At 39.5% G+C, this 16391-nt stretch overlaps 1 protein-coding gene across 1 annotated transcript in view; it reads left to right on the forward strand.

Moving 5' to 3' along the window:
- The window catches only part of LOC124722794 (molybdenum cofactor biosynthesis protein 1-like), a 33746-nt gene extending 31031 nt beyond the window's left edge, over nucleotides 1-2715 (forward strand). Inside the window, exon 4 of the mRNA XM_047247929.1 lies at nucleotides 2660-2715. Within this exon, the coding sequence (XP_047103885.1) occupies nucleotides 2660-2715 (56 nt within the window). The remainder of the gene's footprint in view (nucleotides 1-2659) is intronic.
- The last annotated feature ends 13676 nt before the right edge of the window (nucleotides 2716-16391 follow it).

Genomic DNA, 16391 nt, shown 5'->3' on the forward strand with positions numbered 1-16391 from the left:
TGCATGAAGTATTTATATATGTGAATGTAGTGACCCAGTTGCAACTATGAATTGCAACCTTAAAAATTTCAGTTTCACGCAGTGTAGTGAAAAGCTTATCTAATGTAAGATGATCTCTGTGAATATGATAACTATATGTATGATACTGAATTACACCTTGTGCTGAGTTATTCGGTAGTGTTTGGTTAGTGCTATGAATGAAATGTGTGTCTTTCATTAGCATTGTTAATGTGTTTTGTTTTTGGTGTAGTTATCGCGTGTCATGAAATACATAATAAAAGTGTCGGGCTGATAATTCGGGATACAAATACATCAAGAAAGAATGCTGAACCAGGAATTGGAAGTGACTGGCCAATTTTGGTGGAGTTTGGCAACAGCAGACAGTTCAAGTGTGACGCTGACTACTATTTTTGGCGTTTGAAGTGCCAACTATCGAGTAATTTTAATTCGACTGTAGTCAGTTCCTTATCCGTTCCATCTGCCAATCGAGTGAGGAAAAAGTGAATGTCTATATGCCTCTCTATGAGTCCTAATTTGTCGTCTCTTATCTTCGTGGTCCTTATGGGTAATGTATGTTGGTGCAAGCAGAATTGTTCTGCAGTCAGCACAGTGTTCCTCAAAATCCCTCCAGGGATTCCCATTTGAGTTCCAGAAACATCTCCATAATACTTGTATGTTGTTGTTTCAACCTACTGTTAACAAATCTAGTATCCTGCCTCTGAATTACCTCAATGTCTGCTTTAATTCGACCCCTTGCGGATCCCAGACACTCAAACTGTACTCAAGAAGAGATCACACTAGCACCCTATATGTGATGTCCATCACAGCTGAGCCACACTGCAGTAAAATCCACCCAACAAACGAAAGATGATTATTCGCCTTCCGTACCATGACCCTCAAAAGTTTGTTCCATTTCATATCACATTGCAACGTTATGTCCAGATATTGAAACAATGTGACTTCTTCATTCATGACACTACTAATGCTGGATTCTGGCATTATGGATTTGTTTTTCCAACTCATCTGCAGTAACTTATATTTTTCTACATTTAGGGTTAGCTGTCATTTATCACACCAACTGGGAACTTTGTCCAAGTCATCTTTTATCCTCCTAAATCACTCAACGATGACACCTTCCATACACCACAACATCATCAGCAAACAACCACAGATTACTGTCCACTTTGTCCATCAGATCAGTTATGCACATAGAAAATATGAGTAATAGCGCTCCTATCACACATCCCTGGAACGATCCTAATGATACCCTAGTCACTGATGGACACTCACCGTCAGGATAATGTAGTGGGTTCTATTACTTCAGAAGTCTTTGAGCCACTCACATGTCTGGGAACCAATTCCATGTCCTTGTACCTTTCTTAAGAGTCTGCAGTGAGGCACTATGTCAAATGCTTCTCGGAAATCAAGAAATATGGAATCTGGGTTTGTGAATTTTGTGATGGCAAAGTTAGAGGAGCAATGCATCTGCATTAAATTTTGCGTGAAACTCAAGAAAACCTTTACAGAGACACACCAAATGATGCAGGGAGCCTATAGCGATGAGTGCTTAAGCCATACTCGGTGTTACGTATTATTCACACGTTTTAAAAATGGCTTTACAAAAGTCAAAAATGATCCTTGTTCAGGACGCTCTTAGATGTCCCCTGATGACGCTTGTGTCAGGAACGTCAACGAAATTGTGTGTGCCAGTCGAAGATTCACTGTCCGAGAGATTGTAGAAGAATGTAACATTTCAATTGGATCATGTTATGAAATGACACAGCATCTTGGAATGCATTGTGTTGCCGCCAAGTTCATTCCACGGCTCATGAGTCAAGACCAAAAAAACTTTTTGGATCTCACAAATGAGAATGAGATGTTCCTTGCGAGAATAGTATGACCCCTGCAGACTTCTTTTTATTTCCAAAGTTGAAAAGGATGAAGTTTTGCAATGGTAGATGAGATAAAAGAAAATTCGCAGACGGCAGTTTGTGCAACCCAGCAAGAGGTGTGTCAAGACTGCTCCTGGAAGTGGAAATGATATTGGGAGCAGTGTATCAATTGTGGAGGAGGGTATTTCAAAGGAGACAATCCATAGTAACCAAAAGATAAGCATAGAAAATTTTGTGGACTAAGTTCTGGAATTTTTTGAACAGACGTCGTATGACAAAAGGGCATGCTGAGTTGCCCATGAGCGATGCTTTGTACTGATTTGTGGACACAAACTTATTGTTCTCTATGAAGCTGATTAGATTCAAACCCAGAATATGTTCATGAATTCTGCAGCAAACTGATGTTACGGGAATTGGTCTGTAATTTCGCAAGTCTGTTCTTTCGCCCTTTCCCTGTTGCTTCATAACCTGGGTTGTGAGTAACTGAATCCACTTTCCCTTCTTCCCTTTTTTCCCCTCTCTCCTCCCTGATGAAGGAACAAAGTTCCGAAAGCTAGGAATGTAAATTTTCAGTTCTGTTTTATGTGTATCTATCGGCTGTACTGAGCTGAGGTAAGTACTGGCCAGCCCCTCTATCTCTTTGTTAGTATTTGTTTCACATCTTATATGAGATTTTCCATTAATCATTTATGTTTGTATAAGCATTTATTAAATTTAAAAAGTTGGATTTCATATGTTAATAGGAAAGATAATGTTTTGCATTGCAGGCATGATGAACCTGTCAAAGATGAAGAATCGGCCAATGATTCTTGTTGGAGGATAACAATATGTATAACTTAAACTTGAGATTCTTGAAAATAAAGCTAGTCAGTATTTCTTAACGGTACTGATTGACGAGCAAAGTCTTAGTGGACATTTGTATAAAATTGTCATAGGTGTTATTTACAAGAAGAGTAATTAGTTTCAATAGGAATGTGGTGAGACATTTAACAAATGTCATGACCACACATTAATAGGACCTTATAACACTACCATTATGATATTAGTATGCTTTTACGTAAATAACAGAAACCCTGTCTCTATGTTGCCACATATAACCCTCTTACTAAAATTTAGTTTAGTTTCCAAATAAAATACACTATGGAGGGATAGTCCTGTTTATAGGAAAAGATAATCAATAGAGTTATCCTTCTTACAGTATTTACCGTGTGTTGCGTCTAATGGATAAGTAAATTGGACTATTCACTCCTTTTCCTAAGATCTTACCCGATGGCTAGATAGAAACACAGTATGAATATATACTGAATATATACTGAAGCTAGGACAACTCATTTCCAAGTTCATTTAGTGGTTTAAAACATGTACTTAATGGTTACCAACCTATCCTGGCAATGAAATAGTGAAGTATTGGAGAAGCAGAAATTTGAATTTTGCCTATTTTCTTGCTACTGTTTAGTTTGGCTCTTCAAATAAATTACACCACTTAAACAATTTTGGGCTACATCTTTATACATTATGTTTTTAAAAAAGAAAAAGCCCAGTAGATAACTTCAAGGAAGGTAAAAAAAATTAGCCGGAGTGGAGGGGACAACCTTTAGAAAAGCACTTTCCATAATCAAGGAACTTAAGTACTTAGACACTAAAGCACACACTTTTTAACTGAACATTTCACTTAAAGAAAACCTCTTTCTTGGTGGAATTTACTTTCAAAAGCTATTATTCTTTGAACTAATTCTGTATTGCCATCTAACAGGTTCTAGTAACTTGGCTTCACTCTGATTGAATTTTATGTAAGCAAACTATAACACTTTGCAATAGTTAAGAAAAAATTTTTAATATTTACACTAAAGCAATTTAAATGGTGCCTCTTTATATTAACTTGGCACTTCAAAAGTTTGTAAAACAGGACACTCGGATTAATCAAACACCAGGAAGGAACCCTATACAGATGTATGATTAGGATGAAATAACAGGGTGAGCCAGTTTCCGTAAAGTTCAAGAATGATTATTAAAACACAGTTTAAATTAATGGTTCATGCTGTACAAAGGTAAAAATAGAAAAAAATCTTATCTGGTGGCCGTAGGCTTGGGTGTGGCGAACAGCTATGACGGCTACACTACCCACACTACGGCCTGCAAGTTTCTTGCTGTATGGGCTCAATTTCTCTTCTTGGCTTCATTCAGTTTTACATACAGTAGCTCAACAACTCGCAGCTATGCTGTAAGCTGTTTGCAGTCTTCAACCGAGGCATTTTTATGGAAATTTGGAGGCAAAGCTTCTGCTCCACAAAGGAGTTACATCAATCACTGCTGCCTACAATCTGTGTGACTTACTTCCCGCACTTGCTCAAGGTAGCACGCCAATTCGCCTTTCGCACCTTTTCCACTCCCCACAACCATTTTCGTTTCAAACAAAAGCACACTGGCTTTTACATAACACCTATTTCTTACATTGTTCCTAAGCATGACTATTTCATAAATTGTCAAATTTACATCAACATGAACAATTTATACACACAAATATTTTTAAATACAAAATGTTATCAAAACATTATTTAGACCCTTGGTATCCTTTGTAGAGGACTTGGGCAGGTTTGTCCCATCCTAGTACACATTATTTTGTTACTTCCATTCAGATATTCCATTTAGCTACATCTACAATAATTCCCAATGTTCTGCCTTTTGAGGTGTCCAGTGCGGGTTGCTCTCCACTTCCTGGGTGTATTGTATCGAGTTAGTTTTTTCAAATTTCCATGTTGGTTTATCAACTTATTTTGTAACTGATATTTTAGCACCAATGGTAACTTTTGTGAGCCAATGTACACTCCTTGAAAAATGTTTCAGTACTACTATTGAGTGATTCAGTGGTAATTTGTTCTCATCAGTGGAAAAGATGGATGGGTCAGGTTTTGTATCAGTTTCCATCTCCCTGCCCAAAACGTTTTAATTCCTTGGCATCAAACTTAGATAATTTCTTGTGTGTTGATCCATTCGAACAATGGTTCTCTATTTTTGTCTCTATTTATGTATCTCCAGGTTGTGTTTTGGAATTAAAATCTTAAACATATACGTGCTGTCTAGTTGCTGTGTGTAAGACTAGTGTCAGACACTTTCCGTTAGGTGATTTGTGGACTGATGTAACAACCAGGCCTTTGAGTTTTATCCTAATTACTTCTACATCACTAATTTTCTGACAGCTTAAGCCAGCATAATCCAAGAGCTGTTTCTTTTTTCATTTATTGTGGATGCACCTAACAATTGAGAGGAGTATCGATATTGCTTTATATTGCATAATCTTGCATGTAGCTGCTGAATTATCACCTAAATGCATTTCCTATAGAGCTATAATACTGATGGCATGCTCATCATCTAATTTGCTTTGGTAACTACATTTGTCACTTGTTAATCCTACGTTAATTTGCATAATATGGACACCTTGCCTGATAATTTTTGACTGTAAGCTCTGAGAAGTGCTGGACCATCTTTTGTGTAGAGTTTTTGCTGGCTGCTCCTGCAGTCACACTGCCTTGGTGCACCATCTCGGGGGTTGTCTACATGCCACACAACAGTCTTTTTGGTGTCCAGTGTGAATGATTCACTAGTAAATATCCTGTCCCATACACTTTTGTTTGTAGACAATACTTCTGTGTTAGCTGAAAATAGAAACCCTGAGCCAGGAAGCAGTAGTCTCAGTACCTCAGAGAATTAGTTTCAGGTAAAGTATATGGATCTAACATATCTAAAATGCACATGGTTTAGTTTGGAAACCACACAAACACCCAAATGTACACACCCGCACTAGCTGCAGGGGGGGGGGGGGGGAGAGTGATTGGAGAAGACAGTACATGGTCTGAATGGGAAAAGATTGGTGTGTACAGAAGAGAAAAGGTAAAGTGATACAGTGGGAAAGAAATTAGCAGAGGGTTAGGTCAGGTGGATGGCACTAGATGTGCTGGAGAGACAATTTCCACCTGTGTAGTTCAGAGAAACTTGCACTGGAAGGGAATATCCAAATGGTATGTCTAGTGAAGCAGTTGTTGAAGTGGTGTACAGCCTCTTGGCAACTGGAATGTCAAGTCTGTGGTTTGCCACAGTTTGGTGCTAGACATTACTGTGAGTGAACAGTTGGTTACTTGTCATCCCTACATGGAAAATTGTATGGTAATTGCACCATAGCTGATTTTTAACAGGTTGCTTTTGCACATGATCGTGCCTTTTATATGGTGGGAGATGCCTGCAACTGGACTGCTGTAGGAGGTGGTGGGTGGATTTGTGGGACAGGTCTTGCACCTGGGTCACTCACAGGATTAGGGGCGGACAAGGATGTTCTCTAGATTGTGCGGGCAGTGGAACACTACTTTGCAGGAAGTGGGTAGTATCCTGAGTACAGTATACCCCATCTGAGATAGTCAAAGCCCCAGTGAAGAATGTGGTTGAGCTTTTCAAGGCCTGGGTGATTAGATGAGTGCTGACCATTGTCTGGTTAACAGGGTTACAGGTGTGAGATGAGGAGATGGCACGGGAGATCTATTTATGAATGAGACGGATAGGATACTGTGGCTCTGGTAGTGCCATCGCCATATTTAGACAACTCCTGCTTTCCACTGGGGATAGTGAGTCCACGTGCGACAAGGCTGTATGGAAGAGACTTTTTGACATGGAATGGGTGACAGCTGTCAAAGTGGAGGGAGGTACTGTTGGTGGTTGGTCCACTTGACATGTGTTTATGGATATCGACGTCTAGTGATATGGCGCATTGAGTTGAGAATAATCGGGTTAAGATGATTTGGGAGTAGGTTTTTAGGTTATGGAAGAAGCAGTCTATACCATGAGTCCAGATCATGAAAATGTCTCAATTGCTCTGAATCAGACAAGGGGTTTTAGGTGTTGACTGGATAGGAAGGACTTCTGATGGCCGATAAAAAAGCTGGTATAGGATGGCACCATGCAAGTACCCATGGCAGTACTACAGATTTGTTTGTACAGGGGTAATCGCTTAAAACCTGCACCACAAACATTGCAGAAATGGAAAGTGCTATTGATGTGTGGTTTTCACACGATGGACTGGTAGTTGGGGGCTTATGCTAGTAACCAACCAACAGATTGTAGTGATATTAGAAAGTGCATTTTTTGTGCAAACATACACTTTTTTAAATGAAACTATGCCTATTGGTATTAACTAAATGTAGGGTAAATTAGTCTATCAGGGGTGTTTGTTGCAGGAGTCTAGTGTGAGCCATTCACGAGATATCATATTTTGAAAAGTTCCCACGCCAACACTTGTACATTAGCTGAGGTAGCACACACCAAAGAACAGTCCAAGTCGATACACTAGTTATGTGGATTGGGACCAGTAATGAGACAATTGACCATCACAGGCTGTGTTCAAAATGACCACTGGCAGCAACAGTATATGCTCCCATTCTGGTATGGAAAGACTGCTGCACACATACCAGTATTTCAGCAGGGACAATCCGACAGGCTGCAGTAATACATCATTGCATATCATCAGATGTAGTTGGTATGCCCTTGTAGACAGTATTTCAGCTTTCCCCATAGAAAAAAAGTCTGCAGGCATGAAATTTGGCGAATGGGTTAACCAAGATACAGGTCCTCTGCATCCAATCTAATGATTTGTAAACAGTTTGTGAAGCCATGTTGTACTCCGTGCACTGTGGGTTGTACAGCCATCGTATTGGTACCACAAGTTGCTCCTAGTCTGCAGAGGAATCTCTTCTAGCATCCGTGGAAGATGATTTGTTAGGAGGCTGTGATACTTGTGCACATTCAGTGTTCTTTCTAAGAAAAATGGGCCTATGAGCTGATGGTTCACTGCCCCACACCACACGTTTACACTCCAAGGATGCTGACATTCCACCTGCCACAGCCAAAGAGTATTGTTAACAGACCAATTGTGCTTATTTCAGCACTTTACCAGGCCACAATTGTTAAAATTTCCTTCACCACTAAACAAGATACATGATACATCTGGAGTATCCTGTCTTAATGCCCATGTATGGAAGTTAACACAATTCTCTTGATCAATTCCATGCAGCTCTTTATAGAAAGGGATAAACCTATGTCAATGGAGAATGCATAGGACACTTGCCCGATTAATGCCATTTCCACATGCGATTGTGCAAGAGGTAACATGTGGATCAACTACTTGTTTCATCTGTTATGTTGCTAAGATTTAGGCTATGACTTCCATATAACTGGTTGAAGAGGTTGATAAATGATTGCCGAGATGCTTGACATTTATTGGTATTTATTGCCGCATATACTGTACAAGAATGAACTGCATTCTTCGTACACTCTCCATACACCATGAGCATGTCACCTTTTTCTGCGTTGGTAAATCCCATCGTCCACTCACGACCTACTGATTGGACTGTCACACACTTGCTGACTTGCAAGTCACAATGAACTCGAGGAACACACACACAAACACACTGCAAGGAAACAACATCATACCTAGCAACTACCCACACACACAAACACACTGTAAGCAAACAACATCATACCTAGCAACTACCCACACACACAAACACACTGTAAGCAAACAACATCATACCTAGTAACTACCCAGATTGAGTGGCACAAACTAGTATTGGTGTGGAAACTTTTAAAAATACTGTATCTCATTGACAACTTGTACTAGAACCCTACAACAAACCCGACTGACATTCTGATTTACCATATTTTTAGTTTGTTAATGTCAGTAAGCACAGTTTCATTTAAAAAGTGTACATCTGCACAAGAAAGGATTTTTACAATCTGATGATTGGGTAACAATAATGAGTCCCTGACTACCAATCCATTCTGTCAAAGCCGCAAATCAATAGCACTTCATAATTGTGGTGCGAGCTTTAGGCATTTCACCCTGTGACTTGGTCTTCAAAAGTGAAATAATTGTGGGTCAGGATGTGATTGGGTAAGGGGATTAGGAAAGAGGTGATGGGTTTGGTATCAGGAGGATGTTTGGAAAGTGAGGCCATGGGCATGGGGGATGTTGCATCCATAGTAACCAGCAAGGAGTCATGTGGTAGCAAAACAGGAACTGCAGAAAGGCGGTGAAGGAAGTGAGCATTGTCTTCACTGTAGGATGGGAGGTTACAGACAATGGTTTGCATGTGATGTTCAGTGGGAGGATTGTACCCAGCCACAGTTGGACAAGTGGAGAGACCTGTGTAGTTGGGTTTGTGTAGTTTGGCGAATAGGTAAAAAGGAAGGAGTGGTGTGAGGAGGGAGATTGATCCAGGAGTCAGGTTATGGGATGGACTTAAGATCTTGGAGAGCTGCTGGAGTCTTGGGATTCTAGGATGTGATCATGGTTGTAAGGATTGTATGCAGAGGTGTTAGAAAGTTGGTGAAGACTCTCAGCCACATAGTCACTATGATTCATGAACACTGTGATGAAGCTTTTATCTGTGGAAAGATGATAAGGCACGGATTAATTTACAGGGTATGGGTAGCTGTGTGTTACATAGGAGTGATGTTGGTCTCATTAGGGAAGATTTAGGAAAGGAAAGTAAGGCCGGGTTAAAAGTGACGAATTCCTGAAAGATAACCAAGAGATGACTGGCTGGAAGGGGAGGTTCAGGGTGGGAGGGAGGCTGGAACTGTTTTAAGCAAGGTTCTATGTGAGGTTTTTGTTGGCTGTTATTAGTGGGATGCATCATCATTATCATTTAAGACTGATTATGCCTTTCAGCGTTCAGTCTGGAGCATAGTCTTGATCTATTTCTACAGTTTTTATACCCCTTCCCTTCCAACACACACACATTAGCCACCAAGGAAGAGCCTACAGCTTTGATTCAACACCCCCCCCCCCACCACCTTCCAGTCATACCCTCATACCTCCCTAATGCACATTTAAGAAATTTCCACTGCAGAGATTAGGTAAGGAAAGAAGGTCGTTTACAAGTCCAGCACACTTGAATTTAGGTTTTGGGCTAAAGGTGAGGCCTTTAGAAAGTACCAAGACTTCTGCAGGGCTAAGAGTTGTGGCAGAAAGGTTGACAACAGTTTTACAGGATTGGTGTTTAGGATGTATATATCTCATGGAGGATGGAGGAATTCGTTGCGATTGTGGAAGATGGAGTATTGAACAAAGCATAGTTAGGGAGGTATGAGGGTATGACTGGGGGGGGGGGGTTTGAATCAAAGCTGTAGGCTCTTCCTTGGTGGCTAGTGTGTGTGTGTGTGTGTGTGTGTGTGTGTGTGTGTGTGTGTGTGTATGTGTGTGTATGTGTGTGTGTGTGTGTGTGTGTTGGAAGGGAAGGGGTATAAAAACTGTAGAAATAGATCAAGACTTCACGACAACTAGCAGGTTTAAAAGGGTGGGTGTTGTAATAGATATGTGGAGGTGGAGGTGATGAGGCTTGCACAGGATAGATTAGTATTGAGAGCTGCAGCAAACCAATCTTCAGACTACCACAGCAACAACAAAAAGGTCATAAGATGGAAACAATTTTGCGTTGTAGTATCTCCCTCTGTTTCCACTCCATGTAGTTTTCACTTGTGGTAATGTGGCGTGTGTACAGAGATTTTTTGGGTGTTATTATTTTTTATTGTACTGTATTAACAGGATTTATCAAGAGTGGTGATAACATCAATTTGTGACAATAAATCTTTGTCATGTGAATCTATAATACTGTTGTTCCATTTGTAATAAACAATTTCTTTTATGCTGTTTTCCCAAATAAGCCTAAATTTTACTGTTATTCACATGGACAGAGGCAGAGTAAGACATGGGAGATAACTTCAGCTGATCTTCGAAGATCAGTTTCTTGAGACAGAGACAGTGTCATTATTATTATTATTATTGTTATTATTATTATTATTATTATATTGAATTATTGTTAATTAATACCCCCTTAAGGAGAGCAGTAAAGCACCATCAATTTTGAAGGTTTTTTTTCTGTCTCTTTCGTTTGTCTTTCAAAAACTTCTCATATATTCATTGTGATTCTTCTTCCTCTCTTCTGTACCGTTCTTCTCCACTTTCTTCTCTTTCAATATCTGCTGAAATTTCTGTTTTCCAGTTTTTTACTCTATATTTTTTCCTGTCTGTGAGTCTTCTGTGGAGATGTTTAGTTTCTTGAGGTCCTCCATGGTTTCCTATACCCAGTTGGTTTTCCCTTTATTAGTCATAACGATATAAAAAATATTCTTGGTAAGTCTGTTTTTGTGCATAATTTGTATGTGTCTCTAGAACCTTGTCCTTCTTTACCTGGTGTTGTTTTTAATCCTCTGTTTGTATTTGTACAGTTCTTTTGTCAATATGTTTATCCAGATCCCCTCTCTCTTAACTGGCCTGTAGATCTTTCCTTCTGTTCTTCCATCTCTTTGATTTTTGTTCTTCCCTTCATTGCTGTTGTTCTGAGGTGTACAAGGCCTGTGGTAACTACTGTACTACAGTGTCCTAATTTGGCATTGATGGAAAAACTTCTTTTGTTATAATTGTTCGATATAAGTCTGAATACCTTATGTAGTTTTGTGATTCTTTTTTCATTGGATGTTGAGTTCAGTCCCATTTTCTGTGTAATCTCTTCGAGGCACTGGAAACTTCCTTCATGTGATATCTTTCCATACTTTGTTACCAGTGGGTGTCTGTCTCTTTACATTGTGTCAATGTACAAGTTTTTTCATGTGAGATTTGTAGTCCCGTTTTGACTGAGATTTGATAAAGAGTTTGTAGAGCTTTTTTGTCTTCTTTTCTGTTATTTGCTCTACAACATGGCATACATGACCTCGGCACTTGTTTCACCACACATGCCACCTGGATTCTTCCGCCAGACACCAGTTTCTCAGAACTCCGCAGGTGGGAACTAGCACTACAACGTGTCCTTGGTTCTCACCACCCACCTCGCCTTAATTTACGTTAATTTCTCCTGTCTCAGCATTTCTTCACTGTAATTACTCTTTGCTTCACTCCGTTTTAGCTTTCTACATCTTTCATTGTCTTTCCCGTCTATTTTCACTGCCCCCTCCCACAGCTGTTGCATACAATACACTTAGCTTCTCACTCTTATTAACTCATGTACAGTTTTAGTAGTAATATCTGTCTTGCATATTACCCTGTCTTCCACCTTTAAGCTCTCAGGTTTCTGAATCTTGCCTGATGCAGTCCCCAACAATTAGTCTTTCCTTCTCATCCTGTACGGTAAGTCACCCATGACCCACGGTTCTGGGTAACTTTCCCAAAATCTACCCCTTTTCTTAGACCTCTCCAGTCCTTTTCCTTCACCCTTCTTGCTTCCCCTGCAACCCTTCAGCCTGAAGAAGGAGTCACTGGCTCCAAACGCTTGCCTATCACAACAGTCTTTTATGTGTGTGTTCTGCCACTGCTTGGTGAGTTGATTTTTTATCTATCCAATTAAATAATTTTATAAAGAGTATCTGTGTGTGATGTTTTTATTGGTATACAACTTGTTATAAACAAAACTTATTTTTACCATTTAATATGTTTCCAGATATTTACCAGTGGTAAAGATGAAATTGGGTTGATTGTGCTTGGTTCTGACAAGACACAGAATCCACTTGATTACCCAAATGTGAGTGTGGAATTCCTCTTGCACTGCCTACATGGCAGATGATATCCTTTGTGGAGAAATCTTTACATGAAAGTGAAATAAAAACAGATTGGATAAATGGTGTTTTTGTTGGCATGCAAGTCTTGAAAGATGAGCTAGAGTAAGTATTTAAAGCTGTCTGTTTCATGACATTCCCGGAACATGTTCCAGAATGTGTGTTACACAAATCACAGTGACATAGTTGTGACTTTATAAACTTGAATCAATATGTTTTTGTAATGAAAAAGAAACAGAAGGCACAATACCTGCAGAAATAGGAAATTTTTTTGTGTGATTTTACTGTATGAATGTTTTTTACAGTTTTTCAGCTCAATAATTAAGGAGGTATTGATACAAGGCTTTGCCAAAAATCCATCTGTCACCTACAATTCCAGCCCTGTCACTGGCATTCCCTACCCCACAATATGACTGGGCCACCATGAAAGCAGCCACATCATTGTCAAATTCACTGAAACTACTGCATAACAATTTGCTTGAGTATGGCTGCTGTTGTGGTCTTCAATTTGGTTTAAGCACTGCGTCAATACCTTCTCTTCATAGCACTCGGAGGTCGCGATCTGCGACTGTTTTTACAAATGGCAAGAGAACTTTTCCTCTAGTTGCTTGTTTTTCAGTGAAAGATGCAAATATTTTAGAATGTAGTGCCCTATGTATATCCGTTAGAATAGCCACAAGGTCTGAAAGTTATTTTCAAATGATTGAGCTCTTCTACAGAGTATTGAAATTCACAGATTCTTCCAACCTGGTCCACCAATGTCTTACATACTCCTCTTCCTCCATGGATTGTTTCCAGCATTTGGAGATGAAACATTAGGCAGCAAAACATGCCTTATAACCAAAATCTAATGAACATATAATTAAATTAACCAAAGATGTAATGTTGCACTCTCCGGTAAGACTGATCTTGACTGCAAAGCCAAAGTCGAAATTAAATGTACGCTGCAACATTCATCTCACTTTTTGTTATTGAAATTATTCACAGTGCCATAGGGCGAACTGAGTTTATGTGTTTTATAGAGTCAGATACACGCTGTGGCACAGGGTGCTGTCCGTTATTCTCCTGACTATGATGTGCAGGAATGGTAGTCTTCCTTCTTCTTTGGTCTCCATAGTGAATTTGATTTTGTGGCGTGTGGAGTTCAGATGTACAAAGAAGTCAAGACGTCTGTCTCTTCCATGAGGCCAGATGACAAGTGTGTTATCCACATAACAGAAGAAGAAGAAGAAGAAGAAGAAGAAGAAGAAGATGGATTTCCATTTGGATGACATCAGCGCCTCTTCCTCGAAGTGCACCGTAAACATATTCACAATCTTTGGTCAGAGTGGGCTGCCTATTGCGACTCCATCTGTTTGAGGGAGGGGGGTGTGCCACGAGTCAGTGAAGTGGGAAAGTTGACAGACAAGTGTTCACTCATGCGTACGTGATCCTGCAGTGAAGTTGTGTACATTTAGTCAGGAAGTGGGCTTGTATACAGTGAGACAAGTATCCACACAGACAATGTGATGGCATCTGGAGCAGCACAGACTGTCAAGACCTTAATGCAACTCTAGAGAGAGGTGAACTGACAGCAGTGACACAGGAATGGCAGTGTGTCATCGTATCAGACGAGTCTCGGTTCTGCAACATCGTCACAATTGATGTACTTGTGTGTGGAGGCTCTGATGCCAACAGACCTGGCCAGATTGTACCTGTCATTCACATGCGGGTGCAGCATGTGATGTGATGGTATGGGGTGCAACTGGATACATGTCACAACCTCTGGTTCACATAGTCAGTAATTTGGACAGCAGCCATTGCATTTGTGTTTTGTTAAGGCCTACTGCTGTGCCCTATTCTCAAGGGCTCCGTGATGTTATCTTTTAACAAGATAATGCAAGACTACACATCACCTGAGCTGTACTGAGCTACCTCGATACAGAGAGTGTTCCACTGTTGCCGTATCCAGCATTTTCTTCAAATCTGTCACGTGTGTAGAACGTCTGTTCACTGGATGCCAAGAGATGGCTATGCCACCAGTCGCCAGCCACCAGTCGCCAGCCACTACAGTTGATGAACTCTGACATATGACATACAGTTGAGTAGCATGAAATGATGTACCCATGGCTGTAATCCAACCTCGATTTGATATCCAGTGTGATGAGAGCTGTTCTGCTGTTCCAGTTTCAATACTGAAATTCATATATTATTTTTAGGCTATCCTAACCAGATTGGACTGTGGTGTCATACAGCATAAAATATCTTACAACATGCTGAATCAGTGATGAGAAGTGTAGAACAGCCAGCAGGGGAAAGATGTTGGCAATGAGACAGCTTTTATGTAGAACAGCAGTACAGTGTTTCACAGTGCATAATGCTTCCGCAGATTGAGAACAAAATGTGTGGTTTGCTTTCATCCATTTTCACAAACATAGCCTTGAAAAATAATGTTGACATTACTGTGCATTCACTCTGAGGCATATTGCACTCTGAGAATGTTCATCGAATTCAGTTACTTTGTATTATATTTCAGTAACAGTGACATAATAGCAAATTGGACTGTATGAGTTTTTATGGATTTTTTTTCCAGACACACCCTACCATTTCTTCAGATTTATTTAATTTGGGTATAAATCCTTTCCAGCATATATGCTGTACACAAAATGTTGAACATAAAATGTAGCTATCTGCTGATTTAACATCTTGCTGAGTATACCAGTACAATGTTTTGTTGTAACAAATAGTTCAATGCATTTTACACACTTATAAACTGATTTATACAGTTATAGTAATTTATACCATTACATTAATGTTGTACCTTAATGTTCTGGAAGACGGTATTATAAGGAGCCTCATACTTTTCCTGGATGATAGAGTTGTCTATAATGAATTATTGCCTGAAAAAAATCTGCACAAATTTGAGTCAGATCATAACATTTCAAATTGGTCCAAAGATAGGCAACTGAGTTTAAGTTTTCAGAAATGTAAATTGGAGCACATCACAAAACAACTAAAAGACAGTATTGTATGACTACATTATCAAATAATCACAGTTTTAATTGGTCAACTCATACAAATATCTGGATGAAATGAAATGGTGACATAGACTCACTTGTAGGCAAAGCAGAATGCAGACTTCAATTCATTGGTAAGATACTGGAAAATGTAATCAGTCTATAGAGGAGATTGCTTACAAAATACTTGTGTGGCCCATTCTAGAATATTGCTTAAGTATGACCCATAACAAATAAGGCTAATGGCAGACATTGAATGTATACAAAATAGTGTGATTTATTTGATGCATGGGAGAGCATCAAGAAGCTACTACAAATTGGAAATGCCAGACAAGTGAAGATAGACGCCAAATATATGACAAAACCCAACTTATGAAATTTCAGGAACCTGTATTAAGTGAGGTATTTAGGGATTATACAATAACCGCATATGTATCACTCCTAAAGGGGCCATGAAGGCAAGATTAATTACAGCATGCACAGAACCATTTAAAGAATCATTCTTCCCACACTCCACATGAGCATTGAATGGGGAAAAACCATAATGTGTGGTACAACAATGTACTTTGTCGTACAACCCACAGTGGTTTATACAGTGTGCATGGAGACATGGAATCAGTTGACAGTAGCTGGGTAATGGTTCATATTGATTCCCATTTCCCTGTTGCAGTAGGTGATCTCATGCCTCTAATTATTTTTTCATTGCTATCTTAACTTGCATTCTTCAATTCAGTTTATTAACCCTTCTTATCTCTTTGTATTAGGGCAAATGTACAGTTAACTTTTAAGGAATTTGTATTTTCAATTTATCAACTGGAGTTTTGTTTTATATGCAGCAGCAATGTTACAAATTATTTGTTTCAGTTTCTTTAGAATAATTTGCTGTTTCACAGGTGCCTTGAAGAAAATA

This window comes from Schistocerca piceifrons, chromosome X (assembly GCF_021461385.2).
Source record: "Schistocerca piceifrons isolate TAMUIC-IGC-003096 chromosome X, iqSchPice1.1, whole genome shotgun sequence".
In the NCBI taxonomy this organism is placed as follows: domain Eukaryota; kingdom Metazoa; phylum Arthropoda; class Insecta; order Orthoptera; family Acrididae; genus Schistocerca; species Schistocerca piceifrons.